The 24,690-nt window shown below is 42.9% G+C and overlaps 1 protein-coding gene across 5 annotated transcripts in view; it reads left to right on the forward strand.

Annotated features, from left to right (window-relative positions):
• The window catches only part of KIF13B (kinesin family member 13B), a 133,283-nt gene extending 108,707 nt beyond the window's left edge, over positions 1-24,576 (forward strand). For 4 of the 5 annotated variants that reach the window (XM_040597772.1, XM_040597774.1, XM_040597773.1 and 1 more), the window contains 5 exons: positions 2,660-2,777; positions 3,759-3,892; positions 13,462-13,524; positions 15,083-16,106; positions 19,279-24,576. In XM_040597772.1, the coding sequence (XP_040453706.1) occupies positions 2,660-2,777; positions 3,759-3,892; positions 13,462-13,524; positions 15,083-16,106; positions 19,279-19,571 (1,632 nt within the window). In that variant the 3' untranslated portion in view covers positions 19,572-24,576. The remainder of the gene's footprint in view (positions 1-2,659; positions 2,778-3,758; positions 3,893-13,461; positions 13,525-15,082; positions 16,107-19,278) is intronic. The other variant, XM_040597776.1, reaches the window with a different exon arrangement.
• The last annotated feature ends 114 nt before the right edge of the window (positions 24,577-24,690 follow it).

Genomic DNA, 24,690 nt, shown 5'->3' on the forward strand with positions numbered 1-24,690 from the left:
ACTTGAGGAAACATTTCACATTCCAAAGGGGAAGACAGTTTAAGCATAGTCTGAAGTCACTGGCTGTTTCCATGCTGGCTTTCAATATCTGCTGCAGCGTGTGAAACGATCACAATAGCAGGATAAGAACACGGTCTCTGAAGCAGTATTTTGAATGGATATAAATGGGGCAAGACTACATGTGGTAAGGCCTCCTAAAAAAAACCTGTACTAGTTGAAACACAAGACTGCCAAAGCCTGAATAAGAGTTTCTGGGGAGCAAAACGAGAATGTTTCATAGAAGCATTTTGTGGAAAGAATTTGCCAGACATAGGCATGACTTTTTGGTGTATGTAAGACACAAAGGAGTTGCAGGTCAAAAATAATGCTTAAGTTGGGGGTTAAGGTATGGGTAGAACAGCTCTATCATCCATGCTGATAGAGCAGGAAGCCTTCAAGAAGGTCTTAAACACTGAAGTCCTCAAAAATACAAGACTAAACAAGCCCCCGCTTGTCTCAGCCTGGGTTATATCAGTTTTGACATTCAGGATGGCTGCCTCCAGTGAACTCAGACATCCATTAGTCTCCAGGTGTCCCAAATGTTACTTCACAGAAACAGCACCTCTTTTATCTGCATCCGTTAATAGAGATGTTAGCTAGCAGAGGTCTGAAGACAGGTGCTGCTCTGCAAAAGTGCAAGTTACTTGCTATTCAAAGCAGGGAAGCTTCTATGGGACTAACTTATAGATCCAAATGGAAACGATTTTTGCTCTGGGCTGCTCAGTGTGACCTTCAACCCATTGGAGAAATCTATTCCTCCTATCCTGGCTTATTTATTATTTGTGAAACATTCATGACTTCAAGTTACAGTTAAGATTAGTTTAGCTGCCTGTCATTTTTCTGTTCAAGGTCGGATTATTTTCTTGCATCCAACACTACGAAGCTTCTTGAAAAGGCACATTTCCCCCCCTCTTCCTCCAGGAAAAATACATGAAACTTGTGGTCTGGGATGTAGCAGGTCTGTCCATCCCTGGGGGCTTCTTTCTAGTGTGTCCACAGTACCGTCTCGTTGTGAAAGTATTTATCTTTATGTCTTGTAAAAGAACAAGCAAGATTCAGGTACATGTACAATATAATCCAGACAGGTACAGATACTGCACCAACCATAGCACAACTCTTTACCAGAAGTGGGATCAGACTGTGGGTTGTATTGGGATTGGTTTGACTGCACCGTCCTGCCTTTGCAACCTCTATTTCTGGAAAGGTGAAACTTTGCAACTTGTAGTCCTGAGGGCACTCTGCCACCCCAGCAGGACAGCACTTTTCCACAAGACATTGAGACTTCTTGTAGCATTTGAGACCAGATTCTTTTGACCCATAGATTTAAATAGATACTGAATTGCCTTAAGGTCTCCTATAAATTAAGTAAATTAGCACCATCCAGCTTTATTAGAGCCTGCTCTTCAGCAGGGCGAAGGGACTGCTCTGACAGCACTGCAGGTGTGCCTGTAGCAGCAGTTTGCAGGGCAACCACCTGCATTTCAGTGCCTGCCTTTTGGTTCTGCACGTCTAACGTGGTGCTCGGTTTGGCGAAGCACTAATGCTGTCTTGTAACCACATGAAACTTTCAGCAGAGACACTTTCTGCCCAGTCACTTAGTGTAATTGTAGGCAAATCTGTAAATGATTTTACGTATCAAGATGACAGAGTTAAGAAAAAATGATTTGGCCCTGTAGATTCTTGATGCTTGTGCACTGGTGTGAAAGACTAGCTTGGAGATTCTCTTTGCTAGCCAAGAGACATTGTTGTTGAGCTGGTTTCTGAGCCATGAGGTTGAGATGAAAGATGGAATACCACAGTGGACCTTTGTAAAAGCGAGAGAAATCGCACCCCACATGCAGGTTGGTGTGTACCTCCCTTGGAATCCATGTGAAAACCCAGCTAGAGAATCCTGGAAAGGCAGATGGCCTAGCACTTTCTCAGTCACTCTTTCTTCCCATTCATCTACACTCAGGCTCTTGCAGATCTGAAAATCATATTTAATCTTCACTAACCATGTCAAAACTCTAACCTGTCTTTACTTAATCTTTTTCTTGGCTCCTGGTATCCGCAGCTTGTTGTTGTGTATTCCATCTCTCTCTTTTTCCAAGCTGTTTAAAAAATTGCAGTACTACAGTTGCTTCCTTGTGATCCGATCAGCTCATCCATTCTCGGACCCTGGGCACTAATGTCCAGCCGTTAGGTCTAAGGTCTGATTTCTTTTCTTGTTCAGAGCTCTGTCTGTCCTCATCCCTTCCTTCTGACACTCTACATCCAGACTTCACTCGCGACCGCTTCCCAAGTTAGATAAACAAAATATTTAGGAATTTGGGGCAGACAGTACTGTTTTACTTCCACTTGGTTGTAATGTACTCAACTTCCAAAACACACCTGCATAATTGAGTGAAATATTATAGCTTTGAGGTCTGTAAGTAGACTTTTTCTGTGCCTTGATGCTGAGGGTGCTTATCTTTGCAGGACTGGGTGTTTCAAATAAAAGTGCCTCTGGGGAAGGGTCTTTCCTCAGCTTTATGCATTCTGAACTTTGCAAAGGGGCCGTGCAGGCTGGTGTGGTATGTAAGTATTGCCGTACTCTTGCTGGTGTGCCGACCTTGAAAAATACAACTATTTTTTCCTCTAGGGCCGATGGGAGAGTCAGCAAGATGTATCCCAAGGTGCCACAAATTCCAGTAGAGGCATTAGTCCATCTCGTACCTCTCTGCCAGGCTCTGGGCAGCAGAACCACTCGCCTGACCCGGGTAAGGTCTTTCCTAAAGCTAAGACAACTTTCCTAAAAGATGGAATGAAATTGCTACAGCTGAATGTCAGATAAAGCTGAGCTGCTTTCAGAGGCACAGAGAAATTTCTTCTCCAGAGCCATGTCCATGCAGTTCTCTCTGGCGACATTTAGCAGTCGTGGCTAAGCTACTCGGACTCTAAGCAACTCTGACTAGCCTTTCCTTTAGACCTGGTATTGGTTCTGCGAAGAGGCAAATGCCACATGTTTACAGTTGTCTGAAGATGCGGTCTTTTATCTCAGTAGTTCAGTTTCTAAAGCCAAAAGCTAGCTGGGCTCAGAACGTGCTGTTACATGAGTAAAACAGCAAAGACAGTAAGGCTACTAATGTTTCAGAAAGTAAGCAGCGCTGGAATTGGATGGATATTTTGCAGCCTAATATATAATTGACATATATAGTAGTAATGTTTATATTACTGCCTAGGTTTTCTCAAGGGGGAGTAGTGTAGAAAAATGGCAGTATGAGTAAGGAGAGTTGAATTCCCCTAACATTTTTTTTCTTTTTCTTAACTTGGATCTTCTCATCTTTTACTCCTAGTAAGTTTTGTAATTATCATTAAAATTGTGTGTTGTATGGACATCCTTTTTCGATTTTGCTTCTTGGTTTGCTTGTTTGGTTTTTTTTCTGCTTCTGCAAGTTACAAAGCATTTTATGTTTCGAATTGCACAGAATGAGCTTTTTCACATCATGCGATGAAAAAACATTTCTATATACTGGGGCCACAGACTTAAGACCTACCCAGATTTGTATGTCCCTTTCAAGGGAGGAGCAAGCACTCAATGCTTTTCCTTGGCTAATGCTTTGAGCACTGGAAGATGTCATCTTAAATTAAAATGTTAAGTTTTGTAATATATTCTTTTAGGGGTGTTTGGGTTGGTTTGGGCTTTTTTGTTTTCTTTTCCCCAAAGCATAGCTGTTCTCATTTTTTAATTTTTCCAACAGGTATTGGTAGCCTTGCTGCTTCCTACCTGAATCCTGTGAAGTCCTTTGTGCCTCAGATGCCAAAGCTGCTGAAGTCTCTCTTTCCTGTTAGAGATGAGAAAAAGGGCAGGCAGACCTCTCCCCTTGCACAGCAGGTAAAAAAATTAAATCAAATAGGCTATGCAGTAATATTGGTGAGTGCTCTTAGACTTGCTGGCAAAGTGCTATTTCATATGTTGTTGCAGTGCAAACCAAGCTTTTAGTCATAGTAAAGCTTTGTGATGCATTTCTCCTGCATTCTGTCCAGAGATAGTGGTGCTGTTTAAACTTATTGATACACTCAGCCCACTTGGCTTTTTAGAAATGCCAAGTACACTACCAGCGTGATTTATAGTAATACCGCTTGCAGCAACAATAGTAAAATTTATGAAGGGCACTTAGTGTTTGTGCATTGCCAAGTGGAAAATGTAATTCTATTTTTAATTTGTTATTTCATATACCATTCCCTCCTGCCCCTCACCCCAGCTCATGTCACCTTTTGCCATCTTCTGCTGTGTACTCTGGACAGTTGCTTTTGTTCGATCTCTTATCTATTCCATGTGTCAGAAAAGCATTTGATTTTCTTCTTTTTTTGGATGCTGTGCTGCAAAATTCCACCTGCTCCAGATGTGGTTTCTGTGATCTGACCAGTAGCTAATGCATGGTCAAGCAGACTAGAAAAAGCTACTGTCTTTTAACAAAAACACACAAAATTCAGAATCCATTATAAATAATAATATCTCCTTTATTTGAGAGGCTGTACTCAATAGTCTAAGTCTGGAAGATTTAACAAACTGTTACAAAGATAAATCTGGAGCCAGATTTCACTTGTTAAAGTTTGTGCAAGTCCTTTCTGTCCATGCTTTGTTAACCATCCAGCTAACTCTGCTGTCACCTTGTTCACTTCTCTGGAGTTCTGGAAGTACATTACCTGTTAACTTAGACCTTTCTTCACCTCTCGATGTTTTAAATGTTATAAAGGATGTCTTTCTCAAAACAAAGCAAAGCAAACCCTAAAATCCCCAAGAAACTGTTAATTGTGTTGGGATCCATTCTGTTCTGTTGTTTGCTACAACTAAACTTGCTGTTACAAGAATGTCCCAGGACTACAGGAAGTTGTTTTGTCATTGCAGAAGTAGAAATAAATAAATAGAGCAAAAATAAATGCACTAGCACTTAGATATTTTTTAAAGTAAGTTATGACAGGCATAGCACACAAAAAAATAAGGCACATATGAAATATTTTTAATCTGACTGTAGTTTTCTTTACAAAGTAATTAGAGGAGCAGATTTTACTCCCATATCTAATTTAATGCTTTACATTTTCACGTTGCCTTTTGCTTACAACAAACAGCCTTAGTGTTGAGACAGGAATCATATAAACGTAATCATCTATGAAATTTAGAGAATGAAAATTAAGACAGTGGCTTTCTTTAAAGGTATTTGGGTATTGAAAGATGCAAATAGATGCTCTTTGCAATTGCAGTGAGAGCCTTTCACAACTTCTTGAATTCTTACTGAATCAATGAGAGCTGAGATTAGCAATGAAGCCTAATTTCCTGCCTCTAGTCTAACCACCTGTTCCCACTCCTTCCTACTGTTCGAGATCAGTCTTGTATTATTTGTCTTGAAGTCAGTTTTTAAACTACAGAGACAGCTATTTAAAGAGATTTTAATTTGTATTATGGATTAGTATGGAAACTCAAGTAATCAGCACCTCAAGCCCTGGGGTCTGTTCTGGCCCCTCACTCCCAGACAGAGCTTGGGGGGCCGGAGCGTGTCCAGAGCCGGGCAGGGGGCTGGGGTAGGGGCTGGGGCACCAATCTGATGGGGGGGCTGGGGGGTCAGCCTGGAGAGGAGGGGGCTCAGGGGGGACCCGATCGCTCCCTACAGCTGCCTGGGAGGGGGCTGCAGCCAGGGGGGTCGGTCTCTGCTCCCAGGTCACAAGCGACAGGACAAGGGGGAACGGCCTCAGGCTGTACCAGGGCAGGTTTAGGTTGGAGACTGGGAAACATTTCTTCACCGAAAGGGTGTCCAGCACTGGGACAGGCTGCCCAGGGAGGGGGGAAGTCCCCATCCCAGGAGGGATTTAAAAGACGTGTAGATCTGGCGCTCGGGGACATGGGTTGGTGGTGGGCTTGGCAGTGCTGGGTTTGTGGGTGGACTTGATGCTCACCAAGGTCTTTTTCATTCTAAATGATTCTATGAACAGAACAGCTTTTAATAGGAGGAGACATGCTATTTCTGCTTTGTTTCTTAAAAATAAAAGCTAATACATAAACGGGAGCATGTGATGTTGTAATGCTTGGTTGCATTGGAGAACAGCCTGGTTTTCCATGACCATTGGATCTGTGTAATAAAATGAAATCTTAAAATTCCTTGCTACTTTTAGTTTTGCAATAGAACAAGTCAATTGTATTACAAATACACCTCACTGGTTTGAGAGGTTTATAGATATTCTTTGCAACTCTATCAGTAAGGAAACAGGGCTTCTTCACTCCTGTTAGCAATCACAGTGCACAGAAGAGAGAGCAAAAATTGAAAGAACAGTTACAGAATTATCTACAGCTGCTCCTGTGCAGCACAAATAATAAATACGTGCTGCTGTAGCAAGACTGGCTTTAAGATCATAAATATCATGTCTCGTAATCTTTCTTCCTGTTTCTTTATAATGGCCTGATGATGCAAATGTGGCCAGAAGAATTTAGATGGTGGCGGTGATGAATGGCTATTGTACTTGGTGGGTGATGGGACTGCGATGGGGGTCACTGTTTGGCAATCGGCTTTAACACCTTATCACTAACCTGCCAGAGCAAGACAGCAAGCTAGTAATTCTTCTATAACTGTAGTAAACTGTGCAATGGAGAGGACACAAAAAATGATATTTCTGAGTCTCAGAAAATACAGAAGAATGCATCTTAGTTCTGTGGAAGAAAAAAAAAAAGGAAAAGAAAAACTTTGATACAGTGGTAGGGGACATAAATGAATGTGCAAGGTCAGAGTAGGTGGTAAACTACAAAAAGTGTAAGGGGGAGGTGAAGGCAAAAGGATTTTTCAGCTGTAACTGCAAAGGAATCTGACCCCTAACTGGGAACTGATGGAATTCTGTTGCTGTAAACAACAAATTAGGAGAGCTAGGTTCAGGAATAGAAATTACTAAAGGAATGCTTTACAAAGCAAATGGCAAGATCTAAATCATCCTTTCCTGGCTGAAAGCAAATGACCAAATACATAACAACAGGTTTTTGAACATAAATACCAAAAAGCTGAGTGGATCAGTTTATTACTTACTCCTGGTTCATCGAAGAACTACAGTAAAAGAGAATTTCCAAAGTTCTTGTCAAGCTCCCTTTTCAGTGCATATATGTTACATTATTTGATAGTACTTAATTATTGAATGTGATTAAAACACATTCTGGAAAAATGTTGGTGAACCATCTTGAAGTAGATGGCTGGCCCAGCTGTTATTAAATCTCCAATATGTTATGGTTAAATTATCAGGGTTAGGTGGCTGTACATCTTTGCAGAAAGCATCAGATTTGTTTTGTTGCGTCTTGTAAGCCGGGTCTTATGGCTAAGTAGATTTCAGTGCTTTTGAGCATCGTTTCCACGGGAGCAGTACTTAACCTTTTTCCAAGTTTATAACTGCAGTTGAAGTTCATCATGACCAAGCAGCTCTCTGAGTGGGCATGTTAACGATCTCTGATTCTGCGTGAGTAAACAGAAGATGGGAGTTCTTACCACTCATTCTGAAAAGACTTTTTTTTTTTTTAGCACCTTTTTATTTCAATCATATGTACCTGCTTAGGCTGGCATCAACCTTAAAATAAGCGACCATATACAAAAGTTTTATCTTAAGAAAATGTTTTTTCCTAGCGCTGTTTTTATTTATAGTCAGTGGTTGCCTCAGTTTCAAAAATGCAGAAACATTCCAGTCAAGGTGGTGGCAGCTAACAAAATTGCCGTCTTTGACCTTCTGATGCAAGTTTAGTAACTAATCTGGAGAATAATGAACCGCAATTAATGAAATCTGCTCTCGTATTCAAGTGTGTTTCTCAGACAGCACATAAAATAATTGAAAGAACTTCCTGCTCTCTAATTAGTTAGATTGAATTAATTTGGCATAATAGGATTCTTTATGTAACTAGCAAAACGGCTTCCGATGAAGCTGTTTATGTACCTAAAAGATTGGTTTCTGATGAAGCTGTTTATATACTTTTAAGTTAGAAAATGCCTACTTTCTCCATTATCTAATGCCTTTAAATTAATTGCCAGTAGTCTGTAAATAAAAAAAGCCAACCATTTAAACCTTTTTGGATTGCTGGAATTGCTCCTTATTTTCCTAGTCTATTCTTTAAAAAGCTTATTACTGCAGCATGCAAGATTTAAAGCCTTGCCGACCCTTATTGCTGGTGGGGGAAAGTTTAAAATATTCGTGTAAAATATGCACGTGGATGGAGGATCAGTGTTACATCTATTTGTGCTTAATTACATTATGTACATGCTCTTGAAGCTTGTCTTTTTTATTAACATGCTAAGGCTTTCATAGTGTGCACCAAGCAGGATTATGGTTTTTACCTTCTAACCCTGCTGATCTCTAGGAACTCTGCGTAATTACATTTTAGGACATCACTGGGTGCTAACATTAAAAATGTACATATTTAAATTTCAGTTTTGGGGTTTTGACATTGCTGTGGCAGAAGCAAATTCCTCTGACCAATTTGGTAAGTGGATTTTGGTCACATTCACGCTCAAGAACCTTGTTGGATGCTCAAATGTCTTTTTGTTAGCACATGGCTTAAATGAGAGATCTTGAGTCACAGCTATCCTAAAAAAAACCAACCAAAAACCCCACAAAACTCCTTGAATTTCCATGTGCTAATGTAATTCATTTTTGCTTTGTGCTACAGAAATGCAGACATGAACACATGGAGAGGGCAGCTGTCAATTTTTCCTCTTTCACCTTCTGATGCAGGCGTAGTAATTAATCTTAAAAAAATAATGAAATGCAGTTAATTAAAAGCTATCTAAATAGACAAAAGCCTTTTTTCTGGCAGTGCATTAAAAAATAACAATTTCATGGATGTGCATGGTGCATAGTATAATTGCTAGAACTGACATTCCTTAATCAAATGTAAATAATGTGGCCTCAGAGAACCTTCTTTAAAATCTCGAAGGCTTTTTTCAGACTTTCAAATAAAGAATCATTTGGATGCTATAATCAGCATAGCTCAACAGATCCTCTGTGGCTGGCTGAGCTCATACGTGTCTAGTTCTTGTGACTGAGTTGTTAGTGTTTTGATTTCTTTCTGAGTGTGGGTTTTGCTATCATCCTCATACAAATAGATTTTAATAAGAATGAGTACGGAAAACTGGCTTTTAAAGTTCTTAGAGCAAACCACTGAAACTTCTTTATGAATAACTTGAAAATGCTTATGAATTACCCTTTTAATCTGCCTGGACCTAGGAATGAAGTAATTTAGCTATGCAGAAAATGGTATGGTTAATTTTGCATAAAGTATATTAGAAACCTAGAACTCAAAAGTACTGTTACAGGCTGAAATGTTCCACACATGGAAGGTGGAATAAGAAGAGTTTGTTCGGTTTAATATTTAAATGCACAGTGTCTTTACAGAAGAAAACAAAAAAAAACCAGCAAAAAAACCCAAACAAACTTGTACTGGGTTTCACATCTCCTTTTGGAATGCAGGAGACTTTATATTTGAATGATTAACAACTTCAAAATTATTTTGAAATTGAGGGCAGAGGGGAATATTTTGGGGGGGACCTTTCTGAAATGGGAGACCTCTTTGAAATGGATTCAGTTTTTTTGACTGTGTACTAGGGGATTCAGAACTCTTACTGCATTGCTGTGTACATCTCGCAAAAATATTTTATCCCAAGTGCTCAAAACTGATTTGAAACTACATTTGATGAAGCAACTGCTATGCCCTGCTGCAGAAGTTTCCAATAGCTGCTTTTAATTGGTGATGTGAACGTAATACTGTCGGTGCGACAGTCCTTGAGCTCAGTCATTCCTATCTGCGGATGGTAAAGCACAGACAAGAGCAGTGGAAGTTTTCTGATAATGCCCTTTTAGGACTGCTTCAGCTATAACCTTGGCTAAGCCATTTCTGGAGCTTGGAGGATAATTCTTGTGCGTGCTGGCCCAGTCTGTTCTGTTAACTGCCACTGAACTTTCTGCATATTGGTTGTTAACGCTGAAGGATTTTATTCCAGCCACATGAAGCCAAAAGGCTTTGTAGTGAAGTCATCAGTCACCATTGTCAGAGGCATTTTACAAAATGTTTAATGATATAGAAATACCAAATGTGTTCTTCTGAGCTCACTGAAGAAGATGCCATTATATATATGTAGTACACGGTATGAGGAGGAGTTCATTTAGGATTCATTGTGGTGCCTCTGTAAGGGGAATGAGATACACGTTGCTTTTCCCATTCAAGCTCACCAACATACCGGGTTGGTCTCCAGATTTCGCTAATCACTAGTGACAACAACATGGCTTGGTGTTACTCAAAGTATGTGCCAACTGACCTTTCATCTGACCAGAAAATACGTGCTCTTAGAAATTCTTGTAAACTCACTGCACAGAGTAGCAACTCTTAGGAAAAAGACGATTTTTGTTCTACTAAGATTCAAAGATGCTTTAAAGTGAATTGCTTTCATGTTCTCTCTTACTCCGTATTTTGTCAGCTTGGTTGAAGAAATTTTGCCAGAAATTATCACTGTAAAAGTGATAAAAATGTTTTGCCATTGGGTAAATATATATGTCTAGTTTAGCGGTCGCTATCTACAAATGTTTAATGACAGAATTTGGCTCTTGATTCAGAAATATTTTTCATCCAGTAAATGTCTTCACAGATAGTCAAACACATTGTTTTCAGTATCCCCCCCTAAGTAACTTGACTATGTTTCATAACAAAGATTTGTTTTACTACCCCTGCCACGCCAGTGAGGGTGTTTCTGCCCATCTGTTTCTTGTCAGCACCAAAGTTGGGCAAGTGCCACTTCTCGTAATTGCTTTTTTCTCCGTGTTTTTCTAAACATTGCTTGGCAAAGTTTTTGTAGTTTTGAGATTTGTCATCCTTTCAGGGGGAGAACTTGATGAGGAATGATTGAAGTGTAATGATTTTCTTTCTTCTGCTGTTTGATATCAACTGGGTTTTTTAGATTTCATGGATTTACAGGCTGTAAGACTGAAGGTTCTTGAGAGATAAAAAAACCCAACACACACTTTCCACTGTTTATTTGTTTTAAAGGGAGAAAAGGAAATCAAAGGAACTGAGAAATATCTTTAAATACTTTTCCTTATTGCAATTCTGAGTGCTTATCTCTGTAGTAACGCTCAACCTCAGAGCGCTTCCCAGAGATTGCACAAATACTGGGAGAAAATGGGGCAAAAAGATGTGTTACGGTGCCAGTGTGACAGCCCGGAGCTGTCTTTAGCTCCTGATACAAGGTCTGCTGAAAAAAAGGCTGTTTCCCCTGCTGTATCAGATCACAAACAGTAGCGCGGAAGCAACAAGAACAGTGTTTTTCATTCGCACAACCTTTCTGAGATGCCAAAATGCTGTGCTTTTAGCACTGGACCATGGCGATATTTGACTAGGATAATCTGAATTCAAGAGTCTTGGCTTCTCACCGAGGTTCATCTGCACCTCTGCAAAAGGCTTAAAGTGCTGTGCAAGTGGCTGCCTAGAGATTAGCCCTAATGCCTTGTGACTACAGATAATTTTTTTTTTTTCTCATTAAAAGGTGATACTTAACAGCTTGGCTTTGCACTCCGGAGATGGACCAACACATGGTTCAAAGATGGTTGTAAAAGAGAGAATAAGTGTTCTGCCAAGTACTCTGCTCCCTTTAACACCATGATAAGCTTCTATTAAACCTAAAATTTGCAGGGTTTTCTCCTAAGAAAGTTAATCCCTCTCCTCTCTAGTATTTGTTAAAGTGTAACACTTGGCTGTTGTGACAGCCAGGTTACTCTTGCGTGTCTGAGTTAATACTTGGGACGACTCAGAGTACTCATGCACCTCGTAGCTCTAAGCTATCTCTGTGCTCGGTCACATCAGTACTACAGTTGTTTTCAGGTTAATACTTTTCGCCTAGAGGATTTCCACTTGATTTCAAGGGAAGCTGAAGTTCTGGAATACTAAGTGTCTGAAAACCACTGGATCACAAGTCCTAAAGCTGTGTTTAAGCTTCGTTGATTCATTCTGATTCCGGGTCACCATCTGCTTCCTGGAGCTCCAGTGCATGTCCTAGTAAAGATCTCAGAATGTTTGAAATAAAGCCAGTTTGCACTGAACCCCACTCCAGTGGTGTAATTACAATTAGCAGGTTTAATGACAAGCAATCCCCTCTTCTCCTGCTTTCTTTTATTGAACTGAAGCTTTAATGTCTTTAAAATTTTTGTTTGATCCACTGTGAACCTGTTGGGGTTTTTGTCCATCTTTCGTCTTTCTAGTTTTTACCTTGAATAACCACGTTTGCATTTAGTGCCTGGCAATCTCCATATAAATGACAGCCATTTATTTATTTTGGGGACAGGATTAGTCGGATTCCTGCTTCACTGTACATAGCAGGGATGTAAGAGAAGAGTACCTTATTCTTCAGCTGGAAAGTTTCAGTTGTCAAATACTAGAAATAGCTGTCTCAAAGACGAGCACTGCTTTTGTATTTCTACAGGAGGAGTTCACAAGTCCCTTGGAGAAAAAAGAAACAAAGCAGACTACTCCCAAATCGTGTAATATGTCACCCTTAAAGAGCTCTTTCCCTGGAAGTATGAACCTGCACTGGCAGGACAATGTTCCACAGTGCTAAAGAGAGGTGTTTCTGCCTTTTTTTCCTGTCTCCTTTTCTTCAAGCTTCCATTTCCCAAGGTTCTCCATTGAACTGTTGCCTTTCTCTCCTGTGTCAGCAGTGCCATTGACAGCCCAGATTGGCAGCTTAGCCTAAGATTTATAGTCAGGTGTCACGATTTGCTGTTACATCTTAGGAGAGTGACTATTTCAAATCTTTAACATAAAAGCCTGAATATGGAGCAGGTGAGGGACATTTATTGTCAATGCCTTCATATCAGGCCCCATGCTATCATAGAGAAGATACTATTGAAACACAGAGAAGTGTTTTTTCTGGCACAGGAGCAGTATATCGTGATTGGCAAATGGCATGTGGAGTCTTCACTCTGGCAGGCAGTGGTGATGCCCTCTTTGGAAAGAGGATGCACAGATCTTTGTTCTGGCTTCCTTTTTGAGTTAAAGTGAACAGTTCTAAAATGTAAACAAATTAAGATTCTGGAGATGGAGAAAGAGTTTTGGATGTGGACCAAAGCTGAGGATTTCACTAGCCAGACCAGCGCAACCTCAGATCTCTTTGCCATCTCGTTGCTCGGCGGTCTGTCTTTGACCGACTGCATAAAAAACCACTTTGTACTCTATGTGTTTGTACTTGTACTTATGTGTTAAAATTCAGGGGTGCCTTGGTTAAGGTTTTTACCCCTTCAGAGTATGTCATCAGAATGCAATAAAGTAGCAATGCTCCATCCTTTCATGATGGAAGGTTTGTTTATGATTCCAAAATTTCAAATACAAGTTTTAAAGTTTGCCAGTTGGACAATATTTAATCCTTTAAGTGAACAATGCTCTGTTTTTCATTCCTGCAGGCTGTCCCACGAATTATGGTTCAGTCTGCCAGTATTGATGCCAGTGCTGCAAAGATAAAACAGGTAAGCATGTACCAGGATGTGACAATACAATTTTTGTATCCACATGCCTGGAAATGAGAGGTGGCAAAAGCAACTCTTGGGTTAGCTACATAAAACCTGTTGCACTTCTACTGCTGCTTTGCTGTCAGACACTTAAATGCACTGTATGTTGCTGTGTTTTCTTAGGTCATGGTAAAATCTCCCTATATCACTGGTTACACTTTTATATTTGAAAGCCTGGTTAATCATATGATTGCATTAGCAGTTAACTGCCTACAATTCAGCTGTTTTGCTGCTTTAAAAGGCAAATTGCTAGGCTCTGACACTTTCTATATACAGAACGTGCCTGTTACTCTGAGTGTTGAGCTTAATTCTCAATTTTATATTTCAAGCCAATTCATGATATTGGTGTGAGAAAAAGGCTCTTGCTAAGCTGGAGAGAAAATAGGCCCTATGATCTCCCACAGTTCGGCAGAACTTCAGTCTTACAAATAGCAAATCAGCTTTCTCCTACTGTGCTTTTATTGTCTTAGCAAAATGTACGTTATCTGAACGCTTAAAGGGAAAACCCAAAGAGCAAGCAGAGCTCCAGAGTCCACATGTACACCATCTTCTCCGTAGAAAAGCTATAAAATGTCTTTAATCCGCAGGAATATTTCAAAAAACTTTCTGTATTACATTTCACTTAGCGATAACAAGCTAGCCTTTGGTTCTGAAATTCCTGTAATTCAATCAAATTGCTCTTTCTTCAAATGCTGCTTACGTTTCCAGTGGAAAAGGCACTTCAGAATAAGGTGAAAATCCTGTAGTTTGGAACACTTAACCACTAGATGCAATAAACTACAAAATTTTGAACGGTAAACAAAGATGTACACCTGAGAGTTAAAGCAGGAAATGTACAAATCTGCCGGCCTCCAACCGCTTTTCCCCCCATCCCCTTCATATTAGCAGCCTCCTTCCTCCCTCCCTCCCTCCCAAAGAGATTTAGAGACATCCTAATCTTTTAGAGTACATGTGCTGGCTAAAGATATTGATCTATCAGATTTAGTAAACTTTACAGCCAAGAAATACATCACTAAAATGGGCTGTTAATCTCATGAGGTGCAGTTAATTTCATACTCTGGAAGTGTGTGGTGCTGGCGGCATTGAGGTGGGAATGGCATTTGGAAACGGGGACATAAATGACAGTTTAGTTGGAGAGGCATGATTTATCAATCCTGAGAGTTAAGCCAAATAACTGTGAGAGACTTATAGATCATGGCTGTTTCACATTTCATATAAATCCTGCTATTCAAACAGCAAATGACCATTCCTGTAATATAAATAATTTTTCAGTAAATATTGGGGAACGTATTTCTTTTAGTTGACACTTTTCTTATTAATGGAAGAAATGAGCTGACAATCCTACCAGGTTTGCAAAGCTGACTTCGGATCAGCTTGCATCTTTTGGAGATTGCAGCTACACAAGGATTTAGATAAGCTGAGGGCCTTAGTACTTCCCAGAGGCCTTGTAGCTATCCTTTAAGCCCAGATATTTTGGATAACATCGCCCCACGGTCCCTATCCTCTTCTGTTTCAGATTAACCAAGAGGAAGTTGGGAAACAGCCATTCGAAACTGCAGTGCAGACGTCTGAGGCGGACAGGAATCCGGAAAAGACACCGAAAGTGCCTTTGCAGCAGCCCACGGGAGACACCCAGGCACAGGACTCCCAGGAAGGGCCTCCGAGTCCTCTGAGTGAAGCCTCCAGTGGGTACTTTTCTCATAGTGTCTCGACAGCCACCCTCTCTGAGGCCCTTGCCACGGGAAGTGAGTCTGTGGCTCAGCCGGGAAGTCAGATGCCTGCAGTGAGTGACTTCCCAGCTCCCCCTCTGGCTCAGATCTCTTCTGCTGACGTGCCAGGGCACTGGGACACTTCTTCAGAAAGCTGTCTCGGTACTAAGAGAGAGAGCCTACCTGCCTTCAGCCTTCAAAGTGCTCATGCAAGACCTAAAGACAGCACTGAAGTGAATGGAAATGATGCTTTGAAATCAAAATCTTGCACATCTCCTGTGACTCAAAGTGAGCAGGCAAATTATACCAGTGGAGCCACTGATGCAAAAACCTTTCTTTCTACCTCCACTCCAAAAAAGGAGTTGTTATCCAAACAATCAACGGAGTCAGCAGGACAAGCTAGGAAAAAAGAAATGGTTTCTGGGGTCTCAGAACTAGGGTTTCCCAAAGCACAGATTCATCCTGATCAGTTGTCCCAGCCTGGTGTTGCAGCCTCCCCCTTCAAGATCCAAAAAGTCAAGACTTCAGAGCTGAAGTCCTTTACAAGCATGCTGGGGACAGATCCTGTATGTTCACTAAGCACAGAAGAGCAGCAAGAAGGAGAGAAGAGCACAGCCACTGCCCGTGGACTGAACCATAATGGATCAGAGACAGCAGAAGAAAAACTGGAGGTGATTTCTGACTCCGAAGACGCCAATGAAATTCCTGAGTGGCTGAAAGAGGGAGAATATGTCACAGTTGGCACAAATAAGACAGGCACCGTTAGATATATTGGGCCCACAGACTTCCAAGAGGGGACATGGGTTGGTGTCGAACTGGATTTACCTTCAGGTAAAATAGGATCTGGACTGGGTGTAACGCAGACAGCATGTCAGAGTTTGCAGTGTTTATTTTAATGCTGCTTTTTGATGAGGGGAGTTTCATTAGCCATTAGTGGGTGTATTTTGAGAAGGGAAACATGAAAGATCTTTTCCTGCTGTAATCTTTTTCCAGTCTGCCTTTGAAACCTAGTCTCACTGACCTCTGGCTGAATTGTGTCTCCTTTCAGTTATTTCCTTGGCTTCTTACAGTGGAGGTAGGAATCAGGATTGCTTTTATAGTGCAGCTTGGGAAGTATATAGTTGCAGGAGACAAGCCTTGGGTCAAAAGAGTTCACTTGTGGGCTTCTGCTCTGTCCAAAGTGCAACAGAGGTGGTGAGATTCAAATGAGCAAAGGAATGTTTAGGCTAAATAAGTTGCAGTCTCTTAACAGATAACCTAGTCTCTCACAAGCTATTTTAAAATAAGCTGTAAAATTGCAAAATTCTATTTGTGTGTATGTATGTATATCACAGAATCAGAGAATGGTTTGGGTGGGAAGGGACCTTACAGACCACAGGCAGGGACCCCTCCCCCCAGCCCAGGCTGCCCCCAGCCCCGTCCAGCCTGGCCTTGAGCCCTGCCAGGGATGGGGCACCCACAGCTGCTCTGGCCAGCCTGGGCCAGCGCCTCGCCGCCCTCACAGGGAAGAATTTCTTCCTCATCTCTCATCTCCATCTCCCCTCTCTCATGTAAAGCCATTCCCCCGTGTCCCATCGCCACCTGCCCTTGCCCAAAGCCCCTCCCCAGCTTTCTTGCCGGCCCCTTTAGGCACTGGCAGGTGCTCTAAGGTATCCCCGCAGCCTTCTCCTCCCCAGGCTGAGCCCCCCCAGCTCTCCCAGCCTGTCCCCACAGCAGAGCTGCTCCAGCCCCTGAGCATCTCCCTGGCCTCCTCTGGCCCCGCTCCAGCAGCTCCGTGTCTCTCCTGTGCTGGGGACCCCAGAGCCGGACGCAGCGCTGCAGGGGGGTCTCACCAGAGCGGAGCAGAGGGGGAGAATCACCTCCTTTGACCTGCTGTCTGTGTATATATCTATATATGTGAAAAGCAGTAGGAAATAACCATATGTTGACTACCAGGACATACAGGTGATACAAGGTTTCTTTCAGCTTCTCATTTGTCATTCCTGTTTTACAGCTGTAGACTTCCCAGAATTTAGGCTCTAATATATACTTTTTGGAAACTAGGGTGCTGTTCTGGGGAGGCTCTGATCACGTGTGCTGTTGTAGCATGATGCAGAAAAATGGTGACTTTAGCACAATGTGGAAGAAAGATGATGGCTGGCATTTGTTCTGTGCTGGAGCCCCAGGCTTCATAATTCCTCTCCTCTGCAGGTTCATGTCCACTTTCATGGGGCTCATTTTCTCCAAGATATGCAGGACTGGGGGAAGGTAGGGTGTGGTAGTTGAAAATTCCGTAGTCGGGCAGTAGGTGCTGCTGCCTTTGATAGTAAGAGGGCTTGATTTACCAAGGGCACATAAAGCCCCTTATTTAAATCCCTGCAGCCAAGCTGTAGCATTCCGAGTTTGCAGTGAATCAGCACGTCCCAGGGAGTTGCCCACATTTGTCTCTGCTTCATGCTTCCCTGGAATCGGAACTGTTCACCAAGATAAAATGCTGTGTCAAGGATCCAGAACTCTCACTAAATGAGCAGTTATCTTCCCTGCACATGGTGTGCTTATAAACGCTAAACCGGACAGTGTGTTTTCATCTGGTTTCAGAAAACCCTCTGGAGTTTGCCATCCTGGAAAGCAAACTAACCCGTTAGTAGTTAGTAGTTTGTTGTTTGTTTGTTGTAGACCCGATTCTCAGTCCTGAATTCATGGCTTATTTAAAAATTAAAATAAAAACAGGTATTTACAGATTCATTTCAATTTTGGAAAGTCAGCTTCCTTCCCTGTCTGGCTGCTCTGGTCCCCAGTGCTAAGTCCATTATGCTGTTTGCACATACCCGGTAAGCATCAGCTTCTCTGTCTGTGGAAGGGTTGAACAGCCATGAGATTTTTGGTCTGTTGAGGGCTCAACTGCTGATGTTACTGGGTATTTTTTTTCCCCTTCTGTTTCCACAAGGATTAAGTCCTTGATTTGTTGGAGTGTAACTGGCTTCTAGCACATCTGGAGCTTCACTTGGGAAATATGGTCACAAATTTGTATCTTTGTCACACTACAAACAGGTAGAAGTCCAAGTGCTTGGCCACGTGAGGGTATATTGCACCCAACACGGTAATAGTGGTAGAGAGAAGGAAACACCTGTAAAACAAGAGAGGTGACCTTCTGTCATTTAAAAAGAGCTGTTGTATCTTTTTGGAGTCCCTTTACAGGTGGGAGCAGTCTCTGTCCTGGCACCCAGCACAGTGATTGTGAAAATTTTGGATGATCTAAAGGGAGAAATAGAAAGATCTCAACAGCATCAGCGTGAAGAAATTATTCTTTCTGTTATGTGGAGGTTTTATGAGATGGAAACAGTAACTTGTCAACTTCAGGCTCTCACCAACTTAGAAAAGCAAAAGCTCTTTTAAAAGAAGTCTCTTCTCCTTTCTTCCTGCTGGTGTGCTGATGCATCTGTGGCTGAACTGATTATTTAACACTTTTGGTGAGATTAAAGAATTCCCCTGAATAGCAAGCAGGGAGGAAGAATAAGGTGGACTGTCCCACTCATAGTAACTGTCTCCATGCAGTGGCTTTGCTGGTATTCAGCAGTGGAGTATACTGGTGTCACTGGAATGCAAGCCCGCAGCTAGGAGCCACCCGAATGGAGTCCAGCCTTCCGCTGTCGCAGGCAGCTGCTTCCTCTAATTTTACCATTTTCTCAAGTTCAGACGTAAAGCCAGCTGGTGGGGGTTTCTATCTTTGCTCCTGTGGGAATGCTACTCCCACTTCTCCTCTGGTAGCTGGAAGACTTGTCTTGATATCAGGAAGTGTATCAATCTTCAGATTGCTTTGCTTTTGTACCAACTTTGTCCTCTAGTGCCGGCAGTGTGCTCTCCTCCTGGGTGTTTACCTTCACAGGGTATCGATAGGGAACAGCCTTTTTCCCTCTCAGCATTTTCTTCTTGCTTTCTTCTTCTGGTGTGCTCCTGGTCACACACCGTAGGCACAGAATAAAAGCCGTTTTGTCTATCATCTTTCTTTCTTTTCTTGTCAAAGGTAAGAATGACGGCTCGATCGGAGGGAAGCAGTACTTCAGATGCAACCCAGGCTACGGACTACTGGTGAAACCAGGCAGAGTGAAAAAGGCCACGGGACCATCAAGACGGCGGAGCGCTGGGTTGAGGTTGCAAGGAGGAGCCGCTGCTGAGAACAGGAAGAGTGGCAGCTTCTCTGGTTCAGCCTCCAACCTGGCTTCGCTCACAGCCCTGGCAAAATCAGAAGGAGGATCCACCCTGCGGCTGGAGAAGAGCCAGAAAAATGCAGAGAACAGGAAATCCTGGGCAAACTGAGACAGCCCTACCCACCGCAGCGAACACCGCAAGGCGGACAGCGGAGCAGGTCTTTTAGCTTCGGGAAGCTAAACCAACCACGTGAACTTCTAGTTTGTGGCAAACACTAATGAAGGGTTTTTTTCTCTGCTTTGGGTGATTGACATGTTAGCTCTTTGCCTTGTCATGGTGCTGGATCTGCATCCTTCCTTTTCTGTTACAAATTGTGACGCTTCAGGGTATGACTGATGGCAGCCGGTGAAAGCTCGTGGCGGTGGGTGGGTGTAAGCTTTGCTCTCTTCCACCTTTCAGAGAAGGAAGAGACATGTAAATTGTTCAAATTATGGCACGGTTTTCTAAGAGATACAGAATGCTGCCCACACACTGGTGTTTCTCTTGGTGTGAACGGCAATTCTAAAATGAAACCCAAACCCTCCCCAAAATAACAATTCTTTTCTAACTTCTTAAGAGCTGTGTCCATATTGCATAATCCATGGTGAAAGGGCAAGGTTATAATGATTCCAGACAGGCAGAGAAGCACACGTAAACCTTTACTTGGAAGTAAAGAACTCCAGCCCCCCCTTTATTTAAAAAAGCAGCAGCTTTCTGTTGATGTGACCTGAGCCTAGTGCCTGTTCTGATGACTCTCCTGTTGTCCCTCTCTCCTTCTGTGGAGATCAGCACAGTATTTCTGGCTGGTTTGTTGGGGAGGGGAGAAGGCCAGTGACCTGCTCTGTATTACTTTTGATCCCTCCTTTTTAGGAGGGAGGGGAGTGGAGTGAATTTGCTGTCTAATCTATTTAACGTGCGCTCTCACCATGACAGGATCCCCTGTCTCACTTGCCCCAGGGAGGCAGGACCTTTTCCTCGTCGGTTCTGCCCTGTGGGCGAAGAGGATTTTTGCAGAGATACCAGCACTCACGTGCTTTGATGTTCCCCCCCAGCCTTTGGAGATACTTGGATTTTTTACCACTTATGCAAAGCAGAGGGTCACTGTCCTTGTAATGGGATCAATCCAGTCTATTTATTTTTATTTATTATTTTAAAATATGAAATGTTTGCGCTTTACAATCATCCACCGCCTGACATTGCACAGAGGAGCTCTACTAGCACCGTACCGAGTGTCGATCCAAAGAGGAGGTGCCTCCGTCGCCAGCTAAACCGTCCCAGCGGCACGCGGAAGCAAACCCAGCCGAACCGCTGCAGAGTTGTCCCCCGATCCCCCAAAAAAATATCTCTCTTGAAAACGGGAGGTTTGGGCTGGCTTTTATAAAACTTGATTTTATTTTTGGTAACCCTTGCTAGTTTTTAACTGCCTGTGGCACAAATTATGTATCACTGAGTGCGTGTGTATATATACCTGTGCACATATGGATGTACACACACTCGTTTTCTAACAAATCAAGAAAGGCCACAGACTTTTATATTCTGAGCTGTTTATGTCTTGTTTAGTCATCACGGGGGGATTGGACAGCTTGAACAATAGACTTTTTATGTACGTGGGGAATATTTAGGGTGCTAAATTAATGATTAAACTTTAACATGTATCTAGATGCTGCCTGTGCTGCACGTTGGTATCTAAGTGCCTTAGCCATCTGGTTCAGAGGTCCAAGGGAAAGATACATTGTCATCAAAGGAGATAGGGATGCTTAGCGAAGGAGATAATTATGCTGATTTACTGTAATTAATATCATTTATGCAGAAGGAATAAAATTAAAATAGAAACTAATCTGTAGCAGAAATAAGTGGGATGGGTTACAATGCAGCATGCATAGTACTGCCAGGGATTCATATATCCTTTCAGCTTTGTGTAACTAGTTTCAGTGTTTCCTAAATTTCCGTAAAGAAATCTTAATATAAAATGTACAGACCAGCTTTTAAGGATATTTTTAGTGTACAGTTTTCCCTCTTTTTCCTTTGCACGATGCTCCTGTCCATTCGAACCAAAACGATTGGAGAAATTTAGTAGTAAAGAATTCAGATGCCAAAATCCTGGTTTTTTAAATGGTAACTGTTTTTAGAGACAAGAGTCATGCAACAAAACAGTGTTTCGTTTTGGGGTATGACAAGTCTTGCTGATGAAAGACCACCCACTAATTAATGTCATGCCTCTTGTACTGCCTTGTAAGGTTTCTAAAATCCACCTTTACCGTTTTTCTAATTGCACTTTGTTCTGATGTGCTGCAGAAAGCTAGCTAATGTGAAACAGCCCCCGAACCGATAGTTGTGGGTTTTAGTCTCAGCATTTCATTTACTGGATTTAGGGATATCTTTAAAACTTCTTGATGTTTGCTAGGTGCCCCCTTTGGGGGAGATATGAAGGGAAGAACCTGTCCAAGTCCTTTTGAAGCCTCTTTTCTTGCACCGCTGTTTCTGAAGACTGGAGTTCTTCTGCAGGACCGGTGCAAAGGTATCAAGGTCGCAGGAGTGAGTGGGTCAAGCAGAAGGCAGTTGCTTTAATAGTTCACTGTTTATGCCATCCACTATAAATTCCTCTGGCTGTATTTGTACTACAGCTCTGACCACGCAAGGACCTGTTTCAGTGTTTGCACATCTGGGGCACGTGGTCAGAGGCTGCAGCCGACCGATACGGGGTGGGTTTCCTCTTCCACACGCTCTTAGTTGTGTTGCAAAACTGTGCTGTATGTATTTAGGGGGCATGAAACACAGTTTGAACAGAACATACTTGCTGCCTCCTCCACCTTGTCCTGGAAGCAAACATCTTAAGTATGGCTGGTATGTTTTCAGACGTCAGTGGATGAGTAGTGTGACTGAAGTGGCTCTGTTAACAGAGCACCTCGTTGACTTTGGTAGAGGGAGGATTTTACTCATAGCTCTCTTGGGTTTTACCATCTTGTTTGACTTCCGAAATGAAATGTCTCCTCGAATTCCACCTTGACACCTGCCCCAAAAACGAGTATCTGAATCACCCCAATGTGGCACAAGCTCCAGAAAGCCAAACAAATCCAATTTGACTGTGAGGATGTTCTTAGAGGACTTCTCTGACTCCCTCTGCTTGCCCCAGCTTTCCTGGGCATGTGAGGCTTCTTGTAAAGATATTTTCCAGGTTTTTGGTGCAGTGAGTGCACGTCCCTCTGCTCAAAGCCATCTGTTACTTTGCACCAGCTAAGCCAACTAACCAGAAAACACTTTAAAACCATAATGCAAGTAATATTGTTGGGTTTTGTTGGGTTTGGTGCTTTTTTTTAATCGATAACATTATAAAAATATGCTCAGCATAAAGGAGGAGGTGCTTTTAACTGGAACTGCTCAACAACTGAGGCTGGCGTGTTTAAAAACTATGCATATTTTCCAAGATTTTCATGCACTTTATACAGGGAAGAGGAATAGTTAATGCAGGAACTGTAATTTGCAACAGTGTCACATCTCCTGTGTCTGCTCGGTGATGCAGGCTTGCTTTCTGTATCCCGGAGCTGTGGATGGGTGTCGGATTCTGAGCATAGGAAATCACGTTGGTGGGTAGGAGAGGTAACGGCCGGACCCCCATCCACAGCTCTGCGGGTCCCTTCCTCCGTACGGGGCGCGGGGCTCTGCAGCTGGGTGTCACGTGCTCCGAGGCAGCCAAGAAGATGCTTTTTGGAGGGACTTTATGGGCTTTTCTCAAACCAGGCCAAGGTTTTTCTTGGTTCATGTCCATGGTGTTTTGATCTCTGTGTCCAAAATAATACCTTTTCAGTTTGAGGGCCTGGGCTCTTTGCTATTTAATGATGTAGTTTAGTTGAGGAAAACCAATAGAAACGAGTTCTGTGTGGTAATACTGCCCGAGTCCTGAGCAAGATGGTTTTGTCAGTGGTTGGGATGGAAGCTCCCTGCTGTTGCCTGCCGGGTGGGATGTTCAACATCTCTTTGCTCTCCTGCAAGCCAGGGACCCCTCCTCGTTCCTACCGATCAGTCATGCAAACCTGTACGAAATGAGCTTGGGTGCTGCACAGGCCTGTTTGTACAGTAATGGAGCTGTTGAAGAGTCTTTTCTGCGGTGATGCTTGTGTTGTCCTTACGCTGGTACTGCCAGTTCTTTGCACAAGAATTCCTGTTTTCGCAGTGCCTTACCCCCGGGTCAGCAGGTGGATTTCAGCCCAGCCCCGAGGCTGCCTGGCTTTTAGGAAAGGAAGATTGTGATAAGTAAAGGTACAGACTGGTCACACTACGAAACGCTTTTGAGCTGGGGTCACAAACAAGTGTCTTGTTCCTATATCTCCTTTATCCATCTTTGCTTTGGTTTCTGTGCTCTCCACCCTCCTCGTAAACCACCAACATATTTTTCACCCCCAAGAACGGCTCGGCTGCTCTGCCTGCCCGCAAGCCTCTGGCCAGGCTGGTTTGGCCAGCGGCAGAGCCTCCCACCGCCGCCTGGCTCAGCCTTAGCCGGGCTCCAGCATCCAAATGCCGCCGTGGAGAGAGCAGGGACGTGGGTCGGGGCTCCTGGGACCCAGCGAGAGCCGGGGAGTGCCTGGCGCAGGGCGGTGGGGACGCGTCATGAGCCTTTCTCCTTCACCAGCCTTAGAGCAGTGCTTGTGCTGGGTAGGAGAAGGCAGCTGCTCTCCCCCTCCCTTCCCCCTGCAAACGGCTTCTGAAGCTGGTACGGGAGCCGTGCTCCAAGCAATAACGGGCAGGGTCTGCATCGGCACGTTCCCACCTCGCTTCGGACATCCTTGTCTTTAGTGCCGTTCCCCAGGCGTGCCCGAGCGTGCGCTCCTTGCAGCCACCCCGTGCTTTGCTTTTCCACCTCCGCTAACGTCTGCTGTGACTTGGGAAAACCTTTCCAGCTCGTCCTTCTGTTGATTTCTGTAAATGTAGTGGGTCTGTGTATATAGAGAGTGGCTATTTACGCTGTGGTATTACATGTTGATCGGTGTACTTTAAATGAGCTAAAATCCAAAGATACTTTGTAATGAGCTGTAAAGTTTTTAATTATTTCTGTACAATACTAAATTACTGTAATATTGTATTATACATGTAATGCAGCCTGCAGTACCTAAATAAACGTCATCTTTAGAGCCGGTAAGTCAGCGCCTTGTTAATCCAGTTCGTATCACCAAAATGTTTAGACACGTTCGCAGCCCTGTGATGGAGTAGGGTCACTTGAGGGTGCCGAGATCTGTTTCAAATGAGACTTTTG

The sequence above is a fragment of the Falco naumanni genome, chromosome 6, assembly GCF_017639655.2.
Source record: "Falco naumanni isolate bFalNau1 chromosome 6, bFalNau1.pat, whole genome shotgun sequence".
NCBI lineage: Eukaryota > Metazoa > Chordata > Aves > Falconiformes > Falconidae > Falco > Falco naumanni.